The 19,982-nt window shown below is 38.6% G+C and overlaps 1 protein-coding gene across 5 annotated transcripts in view; it reads right to left on the reverse strand.

The window, feature by feature from the left end:
- TENM1 (teneurin transmembrane protein 1) overlaps positions 1-19,982 on the reverse strand; it is a 250,418-nt gene that overhangs the window by 54,978 nt on the left and 175,458 nt on the right. For 4 of the 5 annotated variants that reach the window (XM_009990362.2, XM_086619787.1, XM_009990359.2 and 1 more), the window contains 5 exons: positions 17,484-17,751; positions 11,775-11,918; positions 6,831-7,080; positions 5,901-5,921; positions 1,543-1,775 (listed from right to left, as the gene is read on the reverse strand). In XM_009990362.2, coding sequence (XP_009988664.2) covers positions 1,543-1,775; positions 5,901-5,921; positions 6,831-7,080; positions 11,775-11,918; positions 17,484-17,751 — 916 coding nt within the window. The remainder of the gene's footprint in view (positions 1-1,542; positions 1,776-5,900; positions 5,922-6,830; positions 7,081-11,774; positions 11,919-17,483; positions 17,752-19,982) is intronic. The other variant, XM_009990360.2, reaches the window with a different exon arrangement.

Here is a 19,982-nt window from a genome sequence, read left to right on the forward strand (position 1 = left end):
TTGTTCACACTGCCCTGGTGACTACAGGTTGATGCTGCTCTTGTGAGGCCCTGAACAAGAAGGGAAGGTGGCAGTCTACAGTTCCTTGAAACTAAAATCCAAAATGTAAGAAATTTGACAATTTCAAACTGATGTAACTTAGAGCAGATGCATAAATCAAAAGCAGCTGGGAGCCATTACCTGAATTTGCCAATATACAAGCCATTGTCTGCTAACAGTTAATTTTTTAATATTTGCTGGCTGCCCCAGAACTCATGAATTGTACTTTTATTCCTTTTAATTTCTTTATGACTAGAGCCTTCTGTTAAGGAAGCCAGCTCTGCATGAGTATTGTTAAAGTAAATAGCATATTACAAATTTTTACCAACATACTTCCCCAATAAGCAAATAAGATGGAACAACTAATCATATTGTAATTAGATATAATCAATTGTAATCAGCAATAAAACATCGATTGTTTTCCTGCTAAAGGATCTGAAAACCTTTGTTTTCTACTATTTTTAGAATTGATTCATTACATTAATTAGCTGCCTGAAGATCAACATTTATTTGTACTTACCTCACACTTACCTTCTATCTCTAAAGACATGTTAAAGTCACTCTATAATTGCAATGTGTCTCTTGCTAAGCCTTAAAACAGGATTATTTGCTTGTCTTGGAGATGTTTCTGCCTGGATATATATTCTAATTTCCTACTGATACACAGCCTTCCTTTATTAGCTCCCAAAAAATAATCAAACCCCTTCCTTAGAGCTAGTCATTAGGAGGAAGTGGTGTGCTACAGGGGGAGCATGCTAAAAGCTGCTCAGGGCTCTGCCAGGGGAGCTGCTGAGCACCCTTTGTTCCAGGGATTTCAGTGGGAGTTGAGGGCGATCAGCTGCTTTTGAGCACCAAATCCAGAGACTTTATCTCGGTTCTGATACGCACTGCAAGGGGATTATTGTGGTGCTGGTGGGGTTTCAAGGCTTCGCAGGCGTGACAACACAGGATGTGCTCTGACAGCAAGGCTGCAGCATGATGCTTATTTCACATGCATTAGGCGAGGTGGTCGCATTTTGCAAAGTACATCTAATGAGGAAGGATAAACTAGAGTTTCAAATAAACTTAATTTTGCTGTCTGTCTGATTTGAAGAGCCCTGACTTAATGCGTATGAGTAAGCCCCGTTAACATTACAAGAGTCCTCTGAATGCATAAAATACAAAAAAAAGACTTTGCAACCACATTATTTGTTTAAAAGTTAAATATAATTAAATGCTGCCCCCATGCAATAGAAAGGTAATAAAAGAGGATTGTTGCCACACAAGGAAAGAGTATTTCAGAGGATGCTAGCTGGAGCTTGCTGCTCCTGCTACTCCCTCATAACGGACTGGCTGTATTAAAAACACGACTGAGCTTTATGAAATTATTTGGCTTGCTTACAGTTGGTTAAGTCATCAGTTCAGACCCATTTTTGTACAACCAGTGGCATGTGAGTTTCTAAATAACGTAAGGAAACGACAAATGACCAACACCAAGTACTTCAGATTATGTTCTTTTCTTACCTCTTGGGCTGTTGAGCGATGCCTCGGATGCCTTTCCGCCATCTCCACAGTGACTCTGGTCAAATGGAAGGCACTGATCACCTGTTCCAGCCACCACGTCTGCGTTTTTGGCTAGATCTTTTGTCTCAATGAGAGATTTTGCTTTGTAGACTTTTCTGGTGTTGGTATCTGACAAGTAAAGCGATTCTGACACTGGATCAACGGCCAAGTAATATTTATGTGCAGGGCTTGTACTAAAACAGAAGAGAAGAGCATCAAAGTTAAATTGTTTTTTTCTTTTTCATCTCTGTTCATGGTAGCATAACACTTCTGAAGACATCTGTTCAATGATTTGGGGATGATAGAGGCTTAAGTGACACTAGCTTTAACATAGCTCACACAAACACCACTGCTGAGAAGGAAGGAACCAGTACCAGCTGCAGAGCCTGACCAGTCAGCTATGTACCAGGTGGTGAGCTTATGCAGAGAGTGGTATTGGTGGAGTTAGTCTGTCTGTTACTACCAAGCTACCCAGTATAAAGTTAACTGGAGTGACTTCAGCTTAGTTATAATTATTACTACCAAAAGCAATGTCATTTTTATACACCTACTAAGTCCTAGTACTCTTGGCACTGAGAACAAGTCTATGACTTGCAGCAAAGTGAATCACAGACTGTTCTGCATGGGCACAAATACCCACTCTTGGTTATTTTTATCTGTTTCTAAACCTTAGGAAATATGAAGGTGTGAAATATGGTGCCTTAATTCATGCCGACTGTATTGTCAGCACCAAGGCAGAAAGCCAAGTACTGTCAGTGCAACTAGGCATGAATTAACGCACCATAATTCATGCACTGACGTGCCTTATTGAGATTATAAAATGTTATTTAAAAAAATATTTACATATGTTAATTAAACAGTGAGGATCATAAATTCCAATCGGAGAACTGGGCTGCATCTTATTAACTAGTGCAACTTTTTGTTTCTTTTTGACTGGAAAGTTAATTTCCAGTTTGCGGAAATTGTCTAAGCACATGGGCACACCATGCTAGTGTCCTCAGCCTGGTGAGACTGCAGTCTAGTCCTGATTAGAAAATAAAACAAAAATTCAGGTAGGTGTAGATCCTTTAAAACACATAATTGGTTCCTGAAACGGTGGGAGACATCTGGCAGAGTGTTTTGGTCCCCAGACAGTATTTTCACCACTGTCATGTTTCTCTGGGGAAAAGAGACCTCCCACAGGTGGCTGGGCAAGACACTGACCTGTCACATCCCCTGTAACTCTATGTGGGACTTTCCTATCTGCTCCATAGATTAAAGAGATTGTCAAATTTCAGTTTGTTTGGGTTTTTTTTTATTTTTTTTTGTTAAAGAGACATTGTATTAACATTGATACAATTAACTAACACTTAAGATTGCTGCAACAGTTACTCCATTCAGCTTTGTTGGTTCTGTTTGGGGTGGGTTTCACAACCCTTGGTGTACAGATCCTTCTGCAGGGCCAGGTTTTCATGTCACAACAAACCAGGAATGGAAGAACCTAGATAAAGCAGAACTGAAGAACTGGCAGAAGCTCCAGGACAGATATGTAATGCCTAAGATGATACTGACTTATTTTACTGAGTCTATTTCAGGTTGATGGAGCCACTTTAATTATGAAGTTTTTGCTTGGCTGAGGCAGATACTAAGCTTTATTAATCATCTATTAGACAGTTCTACCTCACTGAGCAATGCTGCAAAGCAATCTAAAAATTCCTTACCAATATCTTTTATTTTAGCAATCTACTGAGTACTCTATATATGACTAGGAAACTTCTATAAGATGATCATCTGAAATTTTATTTCCACTTACAAGTGATAAGACTAATGCTGTACCATGATAAATGTGATAGAGCTTAGGTCTGTATCTCTCAGTTCTCATCCTCCATCCAAAAAGGGACAGAAACTACTCGGCATCTCTGAGAACTGGGCCACAAGCTAGACTAGCTTAAAGCTGACCTTAGTCATAAACATCTACAAAAGGCAGAAGGGGGAAATATAAGGAAAGACATATTCCAACAGTTGGGGAACAGATGTGAAACCCAGTTCAAGGAAACATAGGGAATGAGAGGACAGGGGTATGACAAAACATGAGTAAGAGGATAGCTAAAAGCAGTTAATGCCAAATTATGTATCACCAGTATTATAAAATTTTGTTTGTTGAAAACATTAAGAAACATTTGTGCTCTCTGGAGTGAGCTCAGAAGAGACTGGCCAGTCAAAAGGTGACTTTCTAATAAAATACCTCTGTGGAAAAAGTTGCAAGGAGAATTCCAGATGTTAAATAAACATATTGTTCATCATGCAGAAACTGCAGAGAACCAGGGGTCATTATATACTCTCCTTGTAGACATGGTTTGTCATCCTTGTCATTACATTTAATAGATTGGCTGTTAGAAAACTCTTGATATTTATGCTTAAAGCCTTGCATACTAAAATGTTTAAATTTAAAGAGAATTAGTAAAGGACGGAACAAAATCAAATACTTGCTAAGTTTGCAATCAAATCTAAATCTGAGTTTATTTAAATTAGCCTATTAAAAACTATATCAAGTAGTTTTTAATATTAAAAAAATATCAAGTCATTTACAATGACTCTTCCCAGAATAAGTTATTACTATCCTGTAGTAAAAATCTTCCCCTGGAAACTCAAAGCCTAGTTTATATTTATTAAACAGTTACTAGTTATTAAACAGCCTTTTAATTTCTTACTAAAGTCTTGATGACAGGAAAAACAAAAGGGATAAGTTGTTTTTAAACAGTCAAAAATAAGACCAGTGGCTGCCTTTGTTTACTAGACTCCAAACCCTATTCCTGTTTACACAGTATTTTCTTTGTCCCTGTAAAAAGAACCCTTTTTCTCTACTATTTTGGAGACTAAAAGTTGTGTTGAGGATCTGGATTTTGAAGCCTTTTCCTGCTTTTGGACTGTCATGAGCCTATGATACCTTTTAGTTGTTGCTTACACATGTTTCTTTGAGCATCCTAGAAATTTCCACCATGACTATGGCCTTTACAGCCTCAAGAGAATGGCATACAGCTGGATTGCTGAGGAGTCTCCCATAACATCAAAGACTACATCAACTTCAAGTGATTTCCTACAATTTTCCACAGATTTCACTTGGAAAGAATACTGATAGAGGCAATAATTATTGTAATTAATACGGCTGGGTACTCGAGTATGGTCACAACTTGATTTAATTAAGGTTTAAGTTCATCTCAAGAAACTAATACTAGTTAACAGGTACTAAAGAAAATTCTACTTTACAAAAAAACCCCTTGAATTTAAAACTTGATTCATGTTTTGAATGCATTACAGAGTAAATAAGTTCAATTTGCTTCTTTTCTTTAGTGTACAGATACTGGTCAGTTTAGCATGAAGGCAAATGGAAGCAATCCTTCAGTTAAAAAATAGAACATTGCACTTAAGAATTAGGAATTATTCTTTGAAGTTTTGTTGTAAAATGAGATGTGACATCATCTGTAAGTAATCTATAGTATTCAACAGCATTCTCGTGGCTAAAGTGAGTAATTCTAACCAGTACTCTCATCCTGCAAACATGCGTTTAGTCCACCCTCTGCTTCCTACTATGCCATGAAGTGATCAGCTTACCTTGTGCTGGTTTATTTCTCTTATTTAAGCACTGAAAGGCTGAGAGGTTTGTTTCTAAGGATACAGAGCACCTTGCTATCTCTTTCTAGCCTGCAACATCATTTCTGCAGCTGGATTGTTATACCCAACTCCCTCACCGTCTGTTGGAGAATCCGAACGTACAACATTCATTCTTTTAAAGATATCCCTCCATTGCAATGCTAAAATGATAACTGGAAAGGAAGGAAGCCGCTTGCTTTTGCTTTAGCTGGAGAAGCAAGGACTGAGATGTGACATGGTGTTCTCTGTTCCTGGGCCTGCTGTGCACCTTCTGTAATTGGCAGATGTTAAAGCTTGTAGTATCCTAGAACTGCTAAAACACAGTCCTCTTGTGTGACTCTGAAGCCCTTTTATGTTGTTTCTTTTTTGCTAAACCCCCAGTTTTCTTGGCTGGCTCTATCTGTGATCACTCAAACACCACGTGAAATGCACGACAGCCATGAAATGCATTCCCAGCTTTTGGGTTTAAACCCCTCCATCTCTGCTTGGTCATCAGTGAACTGATTTTTAGAGGGAGATTTCATTCCTTTAAAGGGAATAAATCAAACCTACTATACTACAAACAAAGCTGGATTTGATTAATGTATGTATTTATTAAATTTAGTCTTTCTCTATATCCAGACTTCTAAAAGTACTTCTGTAAGACTCTTTCCTCAAACATGGTTCACATATTACTGTGTTTTACTTACCTGTGTCTTGTGTCTCTATTCCTAGTAAGACAGATCGGATCAGGTTTAAAAAAAAAAGAAAAAGACAAGAAATGTTAGTCCTCAACAAAACTGTTTTCTTTGCCTAACTCCTCACAGAGTTGTATCCCAATAACAAAACATTGTTTATCCTGTTACTCAGCATTATTTCTTTCTCTCAAACTGCTTCCTTTCCACTGACTGCACATTGTCGAGTTAATTCTGAACAATCGACACACAACTGCATCACCAGCAACGTCAGCTAGTTGGAGATTCATGAGAGATGGATTCATGTAAGAGAAAGTTAGTGTATCAGTGTCCGAAACCTTTCCTGCCTTCCCCTCTGGCCCTGAAAGGGAATGGGAAGCTGGAGTCAGAATTACAGGAGAGTCATTAACGGTGGCACAGGCCCAGCCTGAGACATGTCAGTCTGCAATGCCAGCTTTGCTCTTGTCTGCTTCAACTCAAGTCAAACCCTCTGTTATGGATGAAGAACAATCTAATGGTATTAGTTTCCAACATGGTAAGTCTATCTTCAGCCGTAACGTTGTGACCTGACATGACATTGCACATATTTGCTATTGAATTATGGGGTTTTCTTCAAAAACACACTTCATGGAATATTTTACCTTTTTTTGAGAAAATGTATGAAAAAATCATGGTAAGAAAAATTAGCTCTGTTAATTCTGCACTTTGTAGCAATTAATTATGCAAAACCTGTTCTAAAGGCCACTTAAGATGCCCTTTTTCACCGAGGACTTTAAGCATAAGTTTTTTGATGAGTTTGACAGTTGGTGAGACCTCAGCTCACAAGGCAACTAAATGTGGCTGCTGCTTTAAATCACAAGTGAAAAAAGGCTCATTGTGGTTTTTGTAGGCGTATCACAGCCAGGATAATGACCACTAGTCATAGAAAGCAAATTATATTTTTACCTTAATTCTAATATACCAATTGAGTTTCCAGAAGGAAAGATCCGCCTGACAAAATTGAAGTCACCAATATACACACTGCCATCAGGCCCAGAAGCAAGAGCAACCGGGGCAAAAAGTTTGCTGTTGAGGGCAAGACCGTTGCAGTTGGAGCAAGAGACGCTTCTCTGGTGTCCGTTGCCCATCACGGTTGAGATGACCGGCGGCTGCTGGGAAATGAACATGTTTTCACCATTTCCTTTGTGTAGGATTCCTAAGGGGAGGTGGAGCAGAAAACGGAGACAAAAAAGAGCACATGTATAGCATTTAAACTACTCTGCGGGTTTGGATTATGCAATCCTTTAGAAAATCAGATTACCAGAACAGCAACAAACATTGGATCTTTTAAAGACTGTCATAGGGTTCCACTAATCTCTTCCAATTTTGTTGAGTCCCAAGTTTCACCGTCACCATTTTTGTCGCCGAGTGGTTAGTTGCTATTTTAAAAGCCAACATCATGGGGAGAACTCATGGTTGGTTAATGCTCTAACAAATTGACTGTTAATTGCAGTGCTATCTGATTTCTTGGGGATTGCTACTTTAATATTCATTTTATTCATAAATTTTTATTAGGTAGCAAAGGAATTTCTTAGGTAGTTTGAACATTTAATTAAAGGAGATTAATAGCAGGACTACTATGCATTTTTCACAAAAGAGCACTGAGTGGCAGTACAAAATCAATATTCAAATTTAAATGTGAGTCCTTCATGGTACATAAAAATGGTGCTAAGTGCAGCAAAGCCAAGTTAAGTCAAGGAGTAATTCTGAGGCACAAGTGAATTTCTTACCAGCAAGAATATATTAAGTTCTGCCATAAAGTTTAAAACAACTTTGCAGTGTGTCAGTATTTTAGCACTGCTCTGCAGCAGACGTTGTTTAAAGTCTTCCCAATTACTAGGCTGGCGATACAAGAACCAGTACAAACATGTAATTTATCAAGCTGACAGCTATAGTGTTTATTTTAAATAACAATGTGATAATATAGTTAAGTACCTTTAAAATGACATGTTATTGTAAGATTTTGGCTATTTCTGAATGAAGATAGTCTTTTTAGACTGCAGTCCAAAATCTCTAATTTCCCTTGGAAAGCCCAGTACTTCATCAGGCAAGAGGTATGATTAAAGGAACAAAAACAAGGGAATATACTTTCTGGAGGACTTTTACACCGGGAAATGAGCATATTCTAGATACTGCAGGAAGTACATGTGGAGACATGTCTGATTTTTTTTTCCCAAAGTACAGCAAATGTATTCATATACTGCCTCTATCAACTTTTGTTAAACTATTTTTTTGTGTCTTTCAGGTAAGTCTCAAGCTAAAATTCTCCTTGGAAATTACTGAGTGTTGCCATAGGTATTTTGAAGGGAATGATATTTTTTAAAACTTATTTCTGAACAATGGAGGTCACGATACATATATTTGTTGGAACATTTGCTTAAAAAAAGCATCTTGGAAATACGCCAGTAAAATTAATGGCAATATCCTCCCTTATGCAGCGGATAAAAACACTACTAAATGAAGATGCTGTCCTTTGTCTGAAATTAACAATGTAAAGGTAATACTTCAACTGCCTCATACAAATGCCAGTAAATAATTAGGCTCTGGAGAATAAATTTTGCTGTCAATAAATGTAAGCATGTGCTTAATTTCAGGCTTTCGAGCTGCTGCTTTAATTTCAGTCAGTGCTGTGTTGCACTGAGGCTGAAATTACTGTAAAGCATAAAGTCCCTGTAAAATTACTCCTCTTTCCCCCAGATAAATAAAAACGGAATCAATACACTTGCCCATCAGAAGAAAAGTCCAGTTCAAAGAATACTCTGAAAAATCGGTTAATAGCACATTCATTTGTATTCATGAGACATAGGTGTCTTTAAAAGGACTCTATACAGGAACTAGTATTTATGGTATGTCTTCTCTTGATTATGAGAAATGCCCCAAAGATTTTCCAAACTGACCAAACCCTTTGTGTTAGTAAAGATTAAACTCCAATCATGTCACGATTTAGAAGTGATCAAACCTCTAAATTGGAGGGGAAAAAAAAGTGGGAGAAGAACAGTTTAGTACAGCTGAGAACAGGATCTGATCCTTTGTTAACCTAACAGTCATATTGATACAAACCCATATACATTTAAAAAGCCTGAGTTTCCACTGACAGCCACATTGGAACAATATGTTATTTCACATATATGCTGCTGGAATCTGACCTTTTTTTTTTTTTTTTTTTTAAATTCTATCTGGCAATAGAACAGAGTTTTTACTTGCTATGGTTTCTGCATGTCAATACTTGTACCCCCACAGCTTAGACTGTGCTATAAAGTGCAATTCTGTAAAATTGCATCTATTTATTTCTACAATTTTTCTGTTGTACTTAGTTTATTTTGTAACATCTCTAAAATGAATAGCCTTTACAGGGAGGGAGGTAAGCATGTCCACCCTGTCTCTGAGCAGGAATGTTGCGCACAGCAGCAGACCTGCTGAATGTCAAGGCTTAGTGGCTCAAGTTAGACACAAGCTCTTCAGGACTAGTTAACTAACCAAGCAAAGTGCTTCTAGTTTTAGTTTGAAAACAAAGTAATTTGCAATAGAGAATTTGTAGAAAGATGTTCATTCCAATGCTATTTCTGTAGTTAATCCAGTGACAGTGTTTCAAAAACAGATGCAAGTTTTATGCTTCTAAAAAGAGCAGCTCTTCATACATACAGGGGAAATGCTTTAATTAAAAGTGAAAAATCTCAATGTATTCATACTCAAGAAGGCTACTCATGCTTTTCATTTCACTCATGGTGGCATGGAGATAAGTCTGAAATGCACAATTCGAAGTCTGAATCATATCCTTTTCCTTGTTTAAAGTACATTTTATATATCTGAAATGGAAGAGAAGTTCAATAGTTTCTAGATAAGACCAGAAGCACATTTTCATCCTTTTGGTTCACAAAATCCATTATTTGGTTTTGTTGCTTTAATCTGAGCCTACCGGCTGCTCTGTTAGATGCGCACTAGCTATGGTACAGTCATTGTTTTTCTGCTCCTAACTGCTTTTCTAGTTCCTATATACAAGCCAGGTGTGCATGCTCCAAGCCCATTATAATCGTGAGCAACATCTGAGACATCACTGAGCTCAGGCTGAGCTTTGTCATCCTCACTGGAGATGCTCTCAAGTGCAAACTGTAAACAGAAGAGACCCATTGATTTCAAGTCAGACATACTTACGCCCTCCCCTCCCCAGATTGTGTCTATGTAAGTCACAGGTAAAGATGTTTAGCAGGTTCCCCCTGACTTCAGCCTTGATTGTGCCCAGCCCAGTGGGAATATGCGAGGAAGTGGAGCAGGTACAAGAAGCTGCATGTTCCTCATCCTCGATATGGGGCTGGGGTACTGGGTAGAGCCTGGATGATTTCAGAGGAGGTGGAGTGTGGCTGATGGGTCAGTGCTGCCTGGTGTTCTCAGCCACATAACAGAGATGGGGCCGGGAAGCAATTTGTCACCACGCACCCCGTGCTCAGGAAAGTGATGATTTAGCCCCACTCAGATTATAATTGTATCCTTTACAAAGTCTCAGAACATGTTAGTGCCTATGGGGTGAATTATGGTAGTAACCACCGCAGTTAGCAGATAGTCATATAAATTGGAGTTACTGCCAGCAATTTAGTCTTGCAATTAAACTATGTGAGTGGTAAATTGGCACTAAGGAGTAGACTATGGGGCTCACAGTTGGGGGCTGAGCTGACTGAGGTCAGATTTCTCTTTGTGTTAAATGTCGATAGCTGGCATTTAAAAGAGACAATCTATACAAACCAATAAGACAGGGTCTGAAAGGACCGCTGTTTAAAATGTCAAACTATTTTAAATCAAAACAGAAATCCAGATAATTTACAAACTAAATCTGACCTTTTGTATTTGGAATATTTATACTGTAGCTGCGCATTCAACAACAGAACTTGTAAAAACCTGACAGCCATACATCTGTGCATGAATCTTCATTAACAGAAGCTTGCAGATGGAAATAGATTTTAGTGGACAGACTCTCAGCTGGAGCAAAAAGAAGTTTACTGAATCCAATACTTTGCTGATTTATAAGTGCTGAAATCTGACCCCAAGGTTCCCTTCCTCCAGACAGTGAGATATCTGTTTATTGGCAAAACGATATTTTTCTAGTTACCATAATTTTTCCACAAGTATTGTTTTAATAATTCAATCTCACTAGTTCCTGACTGTAGATGTTAAGGGAGAAAAAGAAAAAACACCAGGAATAAAACAAAAGCAATAAGAAAAAAGATTCATGTCCCCATGCTTGAGAAATTTCTATGCAGGGTTAATATTATGACACCAAAAACATTCACAGGTTTTTTTCTAATGCTTCGAAAGGTGCTGGATTCCTTGTCCTGAAGAGGAACTCACTGTCTCCTCAGAAGCTACAAAAGCTTCTGCATACCGGACCAGCAGTGTGGTTTTGGAAGTGCTACCTCGCACTCAGCCAGTCTGTTTTCCTGCCCGGTTTGTCTCCCTGGTGCAGTGATGCTGCCAACCGATGTTAGTCACAGGATGAACTAGGGGTGGAGACAGTGCACTGAGAACATAACATGTTATAAAGTGACCTAAAAGGTAGTATTTCTATACCAACTGTGTGTGAGCACAAACCTAAATCAGTATGCCCTTTTTCTATCCGAATGACCAAAATGTGCCAGTGATCCCAAGAATTAGCAATATTAGTGTTTAATACCTGGGAGCCAGAACATTAAAAATATCCTTTCAAATGGCATTTACAGTTCAGTTCTCAATAAATGAGGGTGCACATTCAAACAAGGAGGATTACACATTAGGAAGTGTAATGCTTAAATTCTGAACAATTAATTCTTTTAAAATTTGTGTTCTTCTTCGGCACGGCCAGTTAATAAAGGCAGGACTTACCGCTTTGTGGATTTAGTACATGGTGTTTGTTTATAGACCAGCCTCCCAGGTTTGAAGCATCCATTTCAAAGCCTTGAAGGATTACTGTTCTCTTCTCCCACAGAATAAAATCAGGACATGTTTCATATTCATATCCCACTGACACTGCAAACAAATAATTAAAGATCTATCAGCCTGCCTTTTCCTCTGTGAACTACTAGGTAATTTTTCATTCCAGGTTTTGATAGTCATCTGTCAAGTAATGATGCCACTAATTTTCCTCTGCCTGATTGCTATTGTGGAATGGTATTTTCTTTAAAAAAAGGTATTAAGAGATTAGTATGTTATTACAGATATAGTTACTACAGTTTCAAAGCAGAAAAAGTTCTGTTCTATCAGTTATGGATTTTTTAAGAGTATAAATCTCCTCCAATGACTCCTAACTTGATTGTTTATTGCATTTCTGCTAATTACCTGAATAACAGCTTAAATAGAAAAAAACCTCATGTTAAAACAAACCGGTTTTAATTTCTTTGCTAATTGTAAAAACTATAGTTAGGCAGAAATGGATTGCCAAGACGAAAATGTCTAGAATTAAATGTTTATCTTAACAGGCTTGCACGTCACATGGCTCCCCTCCACAGTTGGCCAAAATACCTGCTGAAAATCCTGAATTTCCCTAGGGATGGTGTTTTTTGGAGGTGCTCAAACTGACCAAAACCCCTTCTCTTTAGTACTTCAGTAAAACAAACAAAAAAAAACACTCTTCAAAATTTAATTTTGGTATCTCTAATATATCAACTTTTTTAAAAAGTTATTTATCTCCTCTAGTTAACTTTTTTAGATTTCAGTGCAACTCATTCATAAAGGAAGAATGTTATTTTGACACCAAATCCCAATATTTGATCTAGGAAATTTTAAAATGGTTCAGCCTTTCCAAAACAAAAATGTCTTTAAGAATATTTTAATATACAAAAGAGAAATATTTTAAAAAACAGAGTTTTCTGACATTTTTCAATATTTCTTTCTCACTTTTTCTATGAAGCAGCTTTAGGTACTTTCTACTTGAACCATAAATAGTTTTAATACCATTTAACTTCATTACTGGATGCAATCAAAATATTTTGACCATCTATAGTAGGGAGCATTTCTGTTTGTAAGATAAATGTTTTATGGCAAACTGAAAGCTGTTTCAGAAGTTGCAGCAACTTCACTTAGAGCTGCTTTATCATCTTAGCAGAAAGAACCTGTTTTTTCAGCTAAACTCTGACTTGTAAAAATCACATCTCTGTAAGTACTGCTGTATGTTTCAAACATTATAGGTTTCAGTCTGAGGGTCCACCAGCCACTCTGTCCAATTTTTTTGTTGCAGGAGCTCTTATGACTACCACCAGCACTGTTTTTGAGTAACTCCCTGGGCTGAGTGTCCAACTTTGGGCATTGAAGCTTCTTCCAGAATAGCCACATGCTGTGCTGGGATGAGCCATCAAGGTTCAGTAACCAAACATGCTATTTTCTAGGTGTTAATGCAGAGAGAAGATAAAGGGCAGATTTTTCCTATGAAGCAACCTCATACTTGCCACCTGCACGTTAGCATCTTGACTCCATTCATGCACTTAACACGTTCAATCCCCGGTCAGAGGTGTATACTCGAGTAAAGAAAGACCTATAATACAAAGTCACTCAGCCTTGCTCAGTGAACCATTACAGACCCACAGGACAGTTCATCAGCTGTGGCAAGGTACCATGCTGATATCTGGGTCAAGGGAGGTATAACAATTTACACCATCTGAGAATCTGCGCCAATGGACCCACAGTGGCACATTTACTAGGGCTGTAGCTAATGCTGTAAAGTGTCTGCTATTCCCTGCCTATAGCTGATGTTTCTGAGCTGCCAAATATCCTCTAGAGGTTATCATCCCCTTTCTTAAAAGTTCACTGTTCCCTGGTTTCATAGTTATTGTGTGTAGCTGCCTTTTTGTCCCTTCTCATCGGTGAGAGATACTTCATGTGTGTCTACAACCATGTTTTCACATATACTTACACATATTTATGAAAAAAGTTGATACTCCAAAAAGGAATACCTGTGTCATCTTAAACCTGGGTCTCCTGAAACCTCTAAGTGCAGGTACTGACGCACCATCCATGAAAATTTCCTATCAATTGGTTTGCATGTAAAAGTAATTAAGGTGAAGCATAACAGTTGTAAAGTCAACCGAGTGACTGCAGTTCCACTTGATAAATAAGTATTTAGTTACTGGCAGGTTTTGCAAAACGTAATTTTGGAAGTGAAATGACAATCTCAGTCACCTTACTCTCGTTGTAGGGTGTTATTTTCCGGTCAAATTAATTGATAGCCCTTTTTTGAGGTGACGTTTCACCTTGTGAAAGAGAATTGTAGTGGCTATGGTTTTTTGGACACTAACAGCCAACAAGGACAGCTCTTTCCAGTCTGAAAATGGATTTCAAAAGATTTATTCAAATCACCTAAACCAAAAATCTATTCTTTTCATATAGCTATTAAGAATAACAAACAATAATTTGTAATTAGTGCCAGCATATCGCAGTTTAAGGGCTGTTGCCAAAACGCAGGTAAGAAAATAAAAGACATGATTAAAGAGGGCAGTAACCTCTACTTCAACCTCTGCTGAAATATTTGTACTTATCAGCATCTTACTGCTTCGAACAATGAATGTAATGAACTCAGACAAAGTAACAAGTAGAGTAATAAACAGAGAAGACCTACGACTATTCTGCTTGAAAGCTGGTTTATATCCCCACCCAGAAGGGTCAGTCCTTGCACACCACTTCACGCTGCTGTGTGAGATGCAAGTGCTTGCCGGAGTTAAGACTGAGCATGGAGTCATACAGGAGCATTTATTAAGGTTTCTACTGAAATCTTTCCTTTTCCTATGTTAAATTACAAGGGGACATAGACTCCACCACCAAGGTTTTGTGTGTCAGCGTCCACATGATATTTTTTTATTCAGAACAAAGAACGTTACTTTATCATCTCAGCTGTAATTCTGAGAAGAGAAAATGGCCTCTTGTTTAGGGACTTGGGGACTAGACAAACACCAGCAAACATTTCTCCAACAAATTTAAACAGAACCACTTGTGTGTGGAAATACGCTCAGAAAGTCTTCCTTTCTGTCACTGGTTATGTGATCATTGCTGTCAATAGCCCTGAAGAAAAATAAAGATGTTTATAGTATTTATAAAACCAAAGACAGATGGTTATATTCCTGATTTCCAGGACTTCAACCTGCTGCAATTTAATTTAATTAAAATGAAAACTGTACAGAATGCATTATTAAATATTGGTAATATACTGCCAGAGGAATTTATTTTGACAAAAATTCATATAATGGATGCATATAAAGGTCCCTGAGTGCTACAGTGTGTCAAATTAAATAAAGGTTTATTGGAATCTAACAAAGCATGCTAACAATGCACTTAAAATATAAAGATTTTTGCTTCTGTTTTCCAAGAAGCCTAATTAAACTAAACTTGAAGTAAAAGAAAAAAAATTAAGCACCAACTAAATAATTTAAAAGTTGTTATCCAGTGCTATTGTGTAAGCTTTATTCATATTTAAACATATTACGCTCACCTACTTCTAATTTGGGAATCTGTAAGTACAATATCATTTCACAAGATGTTATGTATTTGATTTAAATTGTTTTAAAGTCCAGGTATGTACCAGACTTCATGATCATCAGAAGACCCTGAAATGACGCCAAGGGAGCAGGCACGCTCAACTGTTCCCTCTCAAACACGTTGGTGTTACCGTGCGGTGACAGACTCTGAATGCTGGGCATGGGTAGTTGCCACGCCGAGGAAAGCCCCAAGTGCCACCTGTGACCCGCCTGGTCCTGCCTGATCACCCATGGGAGTGCCAAAGGGCACACTTAAATTTTTTTTCATTTCTGGATCTCTGCAAATCTATGTAAGTGAAGCCAACAATCCATTTAATGCCTTCCTTCACTGCAAAACACCAGCAGGAATCTGTATCTGCAGGTACAAGGAGGTTTCACAAGACAGATGGGCTGAAAAGGGCACTCCTGCCCCCACCACTTGCCATACCCAGGATGTTCATAGCCCTCTCTGGTGTCAATGCCCACATCTGACTGACCCAAAGAAAAATTTGTCGACCCTGCTGCAGATGTGAGCCAGATGTGGCAGATCAGATGCAGATTCGATGATGCAGCAATTCAGGACACCTTGCACTAAGGGTGGAGCTTTGATCACTTTAGGCCAATGTAATGTGTGAGCTACGGCTGGAACGAGAAGACCTGCGCTTCTGCACGAGCATTCATAGCAGATTAGGAAACTAATGAAGCTGAAAATTTATCACTTATTTTCTGGTTGCTTCAGTTTTCAGCTGAATTTGTTCCTAATCTGGCTCATTTCATGATCAAACAAATGTGAGTGGTGGCCCAGGGGTAAGGGAGAACGTGGGAATGTCCCTTCTGACAGCAGCCTGGAGTTGTATCTGTGGAAGCAGACTGTGGGACCGCAGCCCTATAAGAAGTTCCTTGTTTTCTGATACATTCCTATGTGCATCACATGATGTAAATCATACTCCATGGTCCCATGACCCTAACATTGTGGACAGCAATGGCTACATCTACATCATTCTCTAAGCAGAATGACTAGGAAAGGGCTATAATCCTCCTTTCTCCCATCGCCTCTCCATGCAGCTGCCTCACCAACTACCTGGCTGGGAGCACAAGCTAACAGTCATGCACTAGATGTGCCTTGCAGGGCTTGCATAGCCTGGATGGCACCTTTTGTCTTTGCACGGGCCAATTTGCAAGCATGCTGCCTGCATGGACAAGACAGCAGGTCCTGAAGAGAGCTGCTGGCTGCCCCTCACAACAGTATTATCATATATGGAACGAGGCATGTTCCTCACAAGGGGAAACGGCTCCACGTAGCCCTTGCTATTCTTGTTTTATAGCCTGATCCTGCTGATTTTGCTTGCTGTAATTGGCCTGATTTAAAAAGCAAAACAAAACTGCTAAGGAAGTGAACGGACCTTGTTCACAGTACTAAGCCAAGTAAGGTAAATAATGGAAAGTATCTATCAGATTCATCCATTAAGCAACATAACACCAAATTAAATAAAAAAAAAAAAAGCAAGCCTTTTAAAAACCAAATCGTGAAATTAATGAATAAAATGGCTAAATAAAATGTGTCTGCACAGACGGCACTTCTGTAGCAATTCTCAGAATAGCTGCTTGTGCTGCTTGGCAAAGAAAGCCTATGGAACATGATGGCTTTCACATAAACATCTTCAAACAACAAATCAAGAAGTTTTAACTGTTGGAGATGTGAAATGTAGTAAGAAAGAATGCCTAAAAGTTAGAATTTTGTAAACCCTAAGTGGAAATGACATTTTAAATGTCACAGCCAAAAAATGACAGAAACAATGACACACCAAAGGTCATATTCAAAGTAACATTCAAAAACAAAGACAGCTGAATATAATGCCGTTAGTACATAACCATTCTCCGAGGGAAAAGGGGATTTTTAAATTGATTAAATTAGAAAGATGACATTGGAAGAACAAGAAAATAAATGTTCTTAGGAAATCATACGAGTCACTTTAGCTAAAGAGACATTTGATTTAAAAGAATGTAAGTGCAGCAACGAAATTTATAAGCCGTATTTTTCTGGCTTGATGTGTGTGAGCGCTTCTGCTTACATCAAGGTGACGCTACATACCCATAGCCTCGGCCAGACCAGAAACCTTCTGTCCATATATATCTGTCTTATTCCAGGCAAATGTGTAGACCAAATTGGCTGCAGCAGGAAACCATTTCTGAAGCAGACGTCCTTCAACAGCAACTATCAGGTGGACTTTTGTCATTCCAGAAGGGATGGTCGTGTGCGTCAAAATAATGCGCAACAAAGTTTTATACCCTGGCGTTCGACTGCTGAGATAACTCAGCTTCACAAAACTTGAAGGAATTGGGATTTCCTCCTGGACCACCTTGGAAAAAAACCCACACCATTATATCTATAGCCAAAAAAATTGCAAAATTATAACAACAACAGCAGGTGATTATTTTACATTTCACAATTGTGATGTGAACACAGTACCGCTTAAAGCACTGATAGTCTTTTGTGTTTATTTCAGCAATGCAGCAGCCAGGCATATTATGAAATATCCAACACTGGAAACCACTTGGTCAACTTACCGGATGGTGGCCTGTCTATTTTGATAAAGAGCCTCTTCATCTAATGCTTTACTCTTATCTACCGAGGAGCAAATACTATCTCTGTGGACACATTCATACATATGAGCCCTATAGCTTTACCTTGGCTTTATTATTTGGTTTATTTAACAAGTGTTCTTAACCAGAATGCAATTAAAAACTTTTTTCAAATATGCACACGCTTTATATATTACATTATGATTTGAAGACACTATTCTGCTTTGGAGGTAATAACTCTAACTTGGAGAGAGCTAAGAAAGAAAACAAACCTTCCTGCTAAATCATCCGTGCAGGAGCACTTGCAGTAAGGCTGAGCTTTGGCAGGAAGGGGCATGGCACACGAAGGAACCTAACAAGCTAGCTGGGGACATGTGGCAGCCAAGATGAAACGGTCTGGGCATCAGAGTCATCTAGCTAACAGGTAAGTCCCCAGGGTGTGCAACACAGTTCAAATCCCATGGCACTGCTGTCAGTATCACTTGGATTAAAGCTGGCTTCCACATGCCCGCTGTGGGGTAGTATCAATTCCTGGCTGCAATGGAGATAAGCCCTCAGCAACTAGAGGGACTGCAAAGGCTCCAAGCTTGGGGGGGGTGTGTGGGGTGGGGATGGGGAAGAAACTTGGCCTTGACCTTTTGAATGATGTGGGCCTTGGAGCTACAGAAGGGGATTGAGCTCTTGTCATCTCCTGAGAGAAAGGAGCTCTTCTGGGATAGACTGTGAAGGACAGCAGGCAGGAGAAGAGCAGCTTCTTGGAGGATGCCACCGCACTCACTCAAAAGCCACTGAAAACTAGTCTGTGCTTAATGGGGTTAATGATTTTAGTGTATTTCCCTGAAAACAAGTCATCCTGTCACAGTATTAAATCTGTCAAGCTTGGAAAAATACAAACTGTTTTGTTTCTATTCCCCAGTTTAAGAATTTTTCTTGTTTAACAATAGATTACTTCACTTTCAAAACAATTTTATTTACACATTGCAACAGTACCACTGCCATAGGATTGCTGCAGCACAGCTGGAGCCCTGCCAGCGCTTGTCGTTTCGACACATGAAATGTAGTGTTGCCAGGGAAATCCTGCTCCCTTTACTGTTTCTGATTTGCAGTGTTCCCCTTCTTTCCTGCTGACATCCCAGCTGCCCCCCCCCGTCATACATCTGACATCTCTTCTCATTTTTTTAATAGAAAACCAGGAAGAAATATTCATGCATTAATACACACTAATATATCTCCTTCTCCTATTATTCTGGGTTACTTTGTGTTCATTTCTCAGTGCTGTACAACGAAACTTAACACTCTAAGAACCCTCCAATGACAAAAAACAGGGACTGGCAGCAAGTTCTCTCTGAGCAGACTGCATCTTCGGGTACCTCGCTGCTTAAAGATGACCCAGTATTACCTCATGTAGAGTAATGTGTCTCAGTTTTTTCTTACCAGTGTGTATCAGTTACTCTTAATTTATGTTCATTAGTTTCACTTAGTACATTCTGTGAAGCAACACTATGGCCATCAACTGGCTGAAACAAGATAATGTTTTTAATAGTTATGGGGATGTTTAGACATAAATGAGTTCATTCAGAGGTCTCTTACATGTAGAATAAAGGCCCTTAATCAGTAGCAACACTTTTACAAGAAAAAGAGAAAAGATTGGAAATATTCATATCTACAGGTAGCCTCCAAAACATCTTCCAGACTTGCTCAGTGAAATTTAAGGAGAATCCAAAAGAGGCCTTACTGCTTGAACTCTAACTGCTCAAAGAACATGCTAAAAATATGGGGTTTAATATGATCTGAAACTGCTGTAATTGTATGTCGTTGGGTATTCGACTCATGCAATCTCTTTTAAGTCCCCCAAAAAAGAACAGTTAAATACAAGGTAAATTAAAAATCACTTCTCAACACTTAAGGGAGTATCAAGAAAAAAGATATTTAAATAAAAACAACCCCAAAGATCATGTTGAAATTGATCTACCTTGGAAAGGAAGTAATAAAAACCAAGAAGCTAAAC

This window comes from Tauraco erythrolophus, chromosome 13 (genome assembly GCF_009769465.1).
Source record: "Tauraco erythrolophus isolate bTauEry1 chromosome 13, bTauEry1.pri, whole genome shotgun sequence".
Classification (NCBI taxonomy): domain Eukaryota; kingdom Metazoa; phylum Chordata; class Aves; order Musophagiformes; family Musophagidae; genus Tauraco; species Tauraco erythrolophus.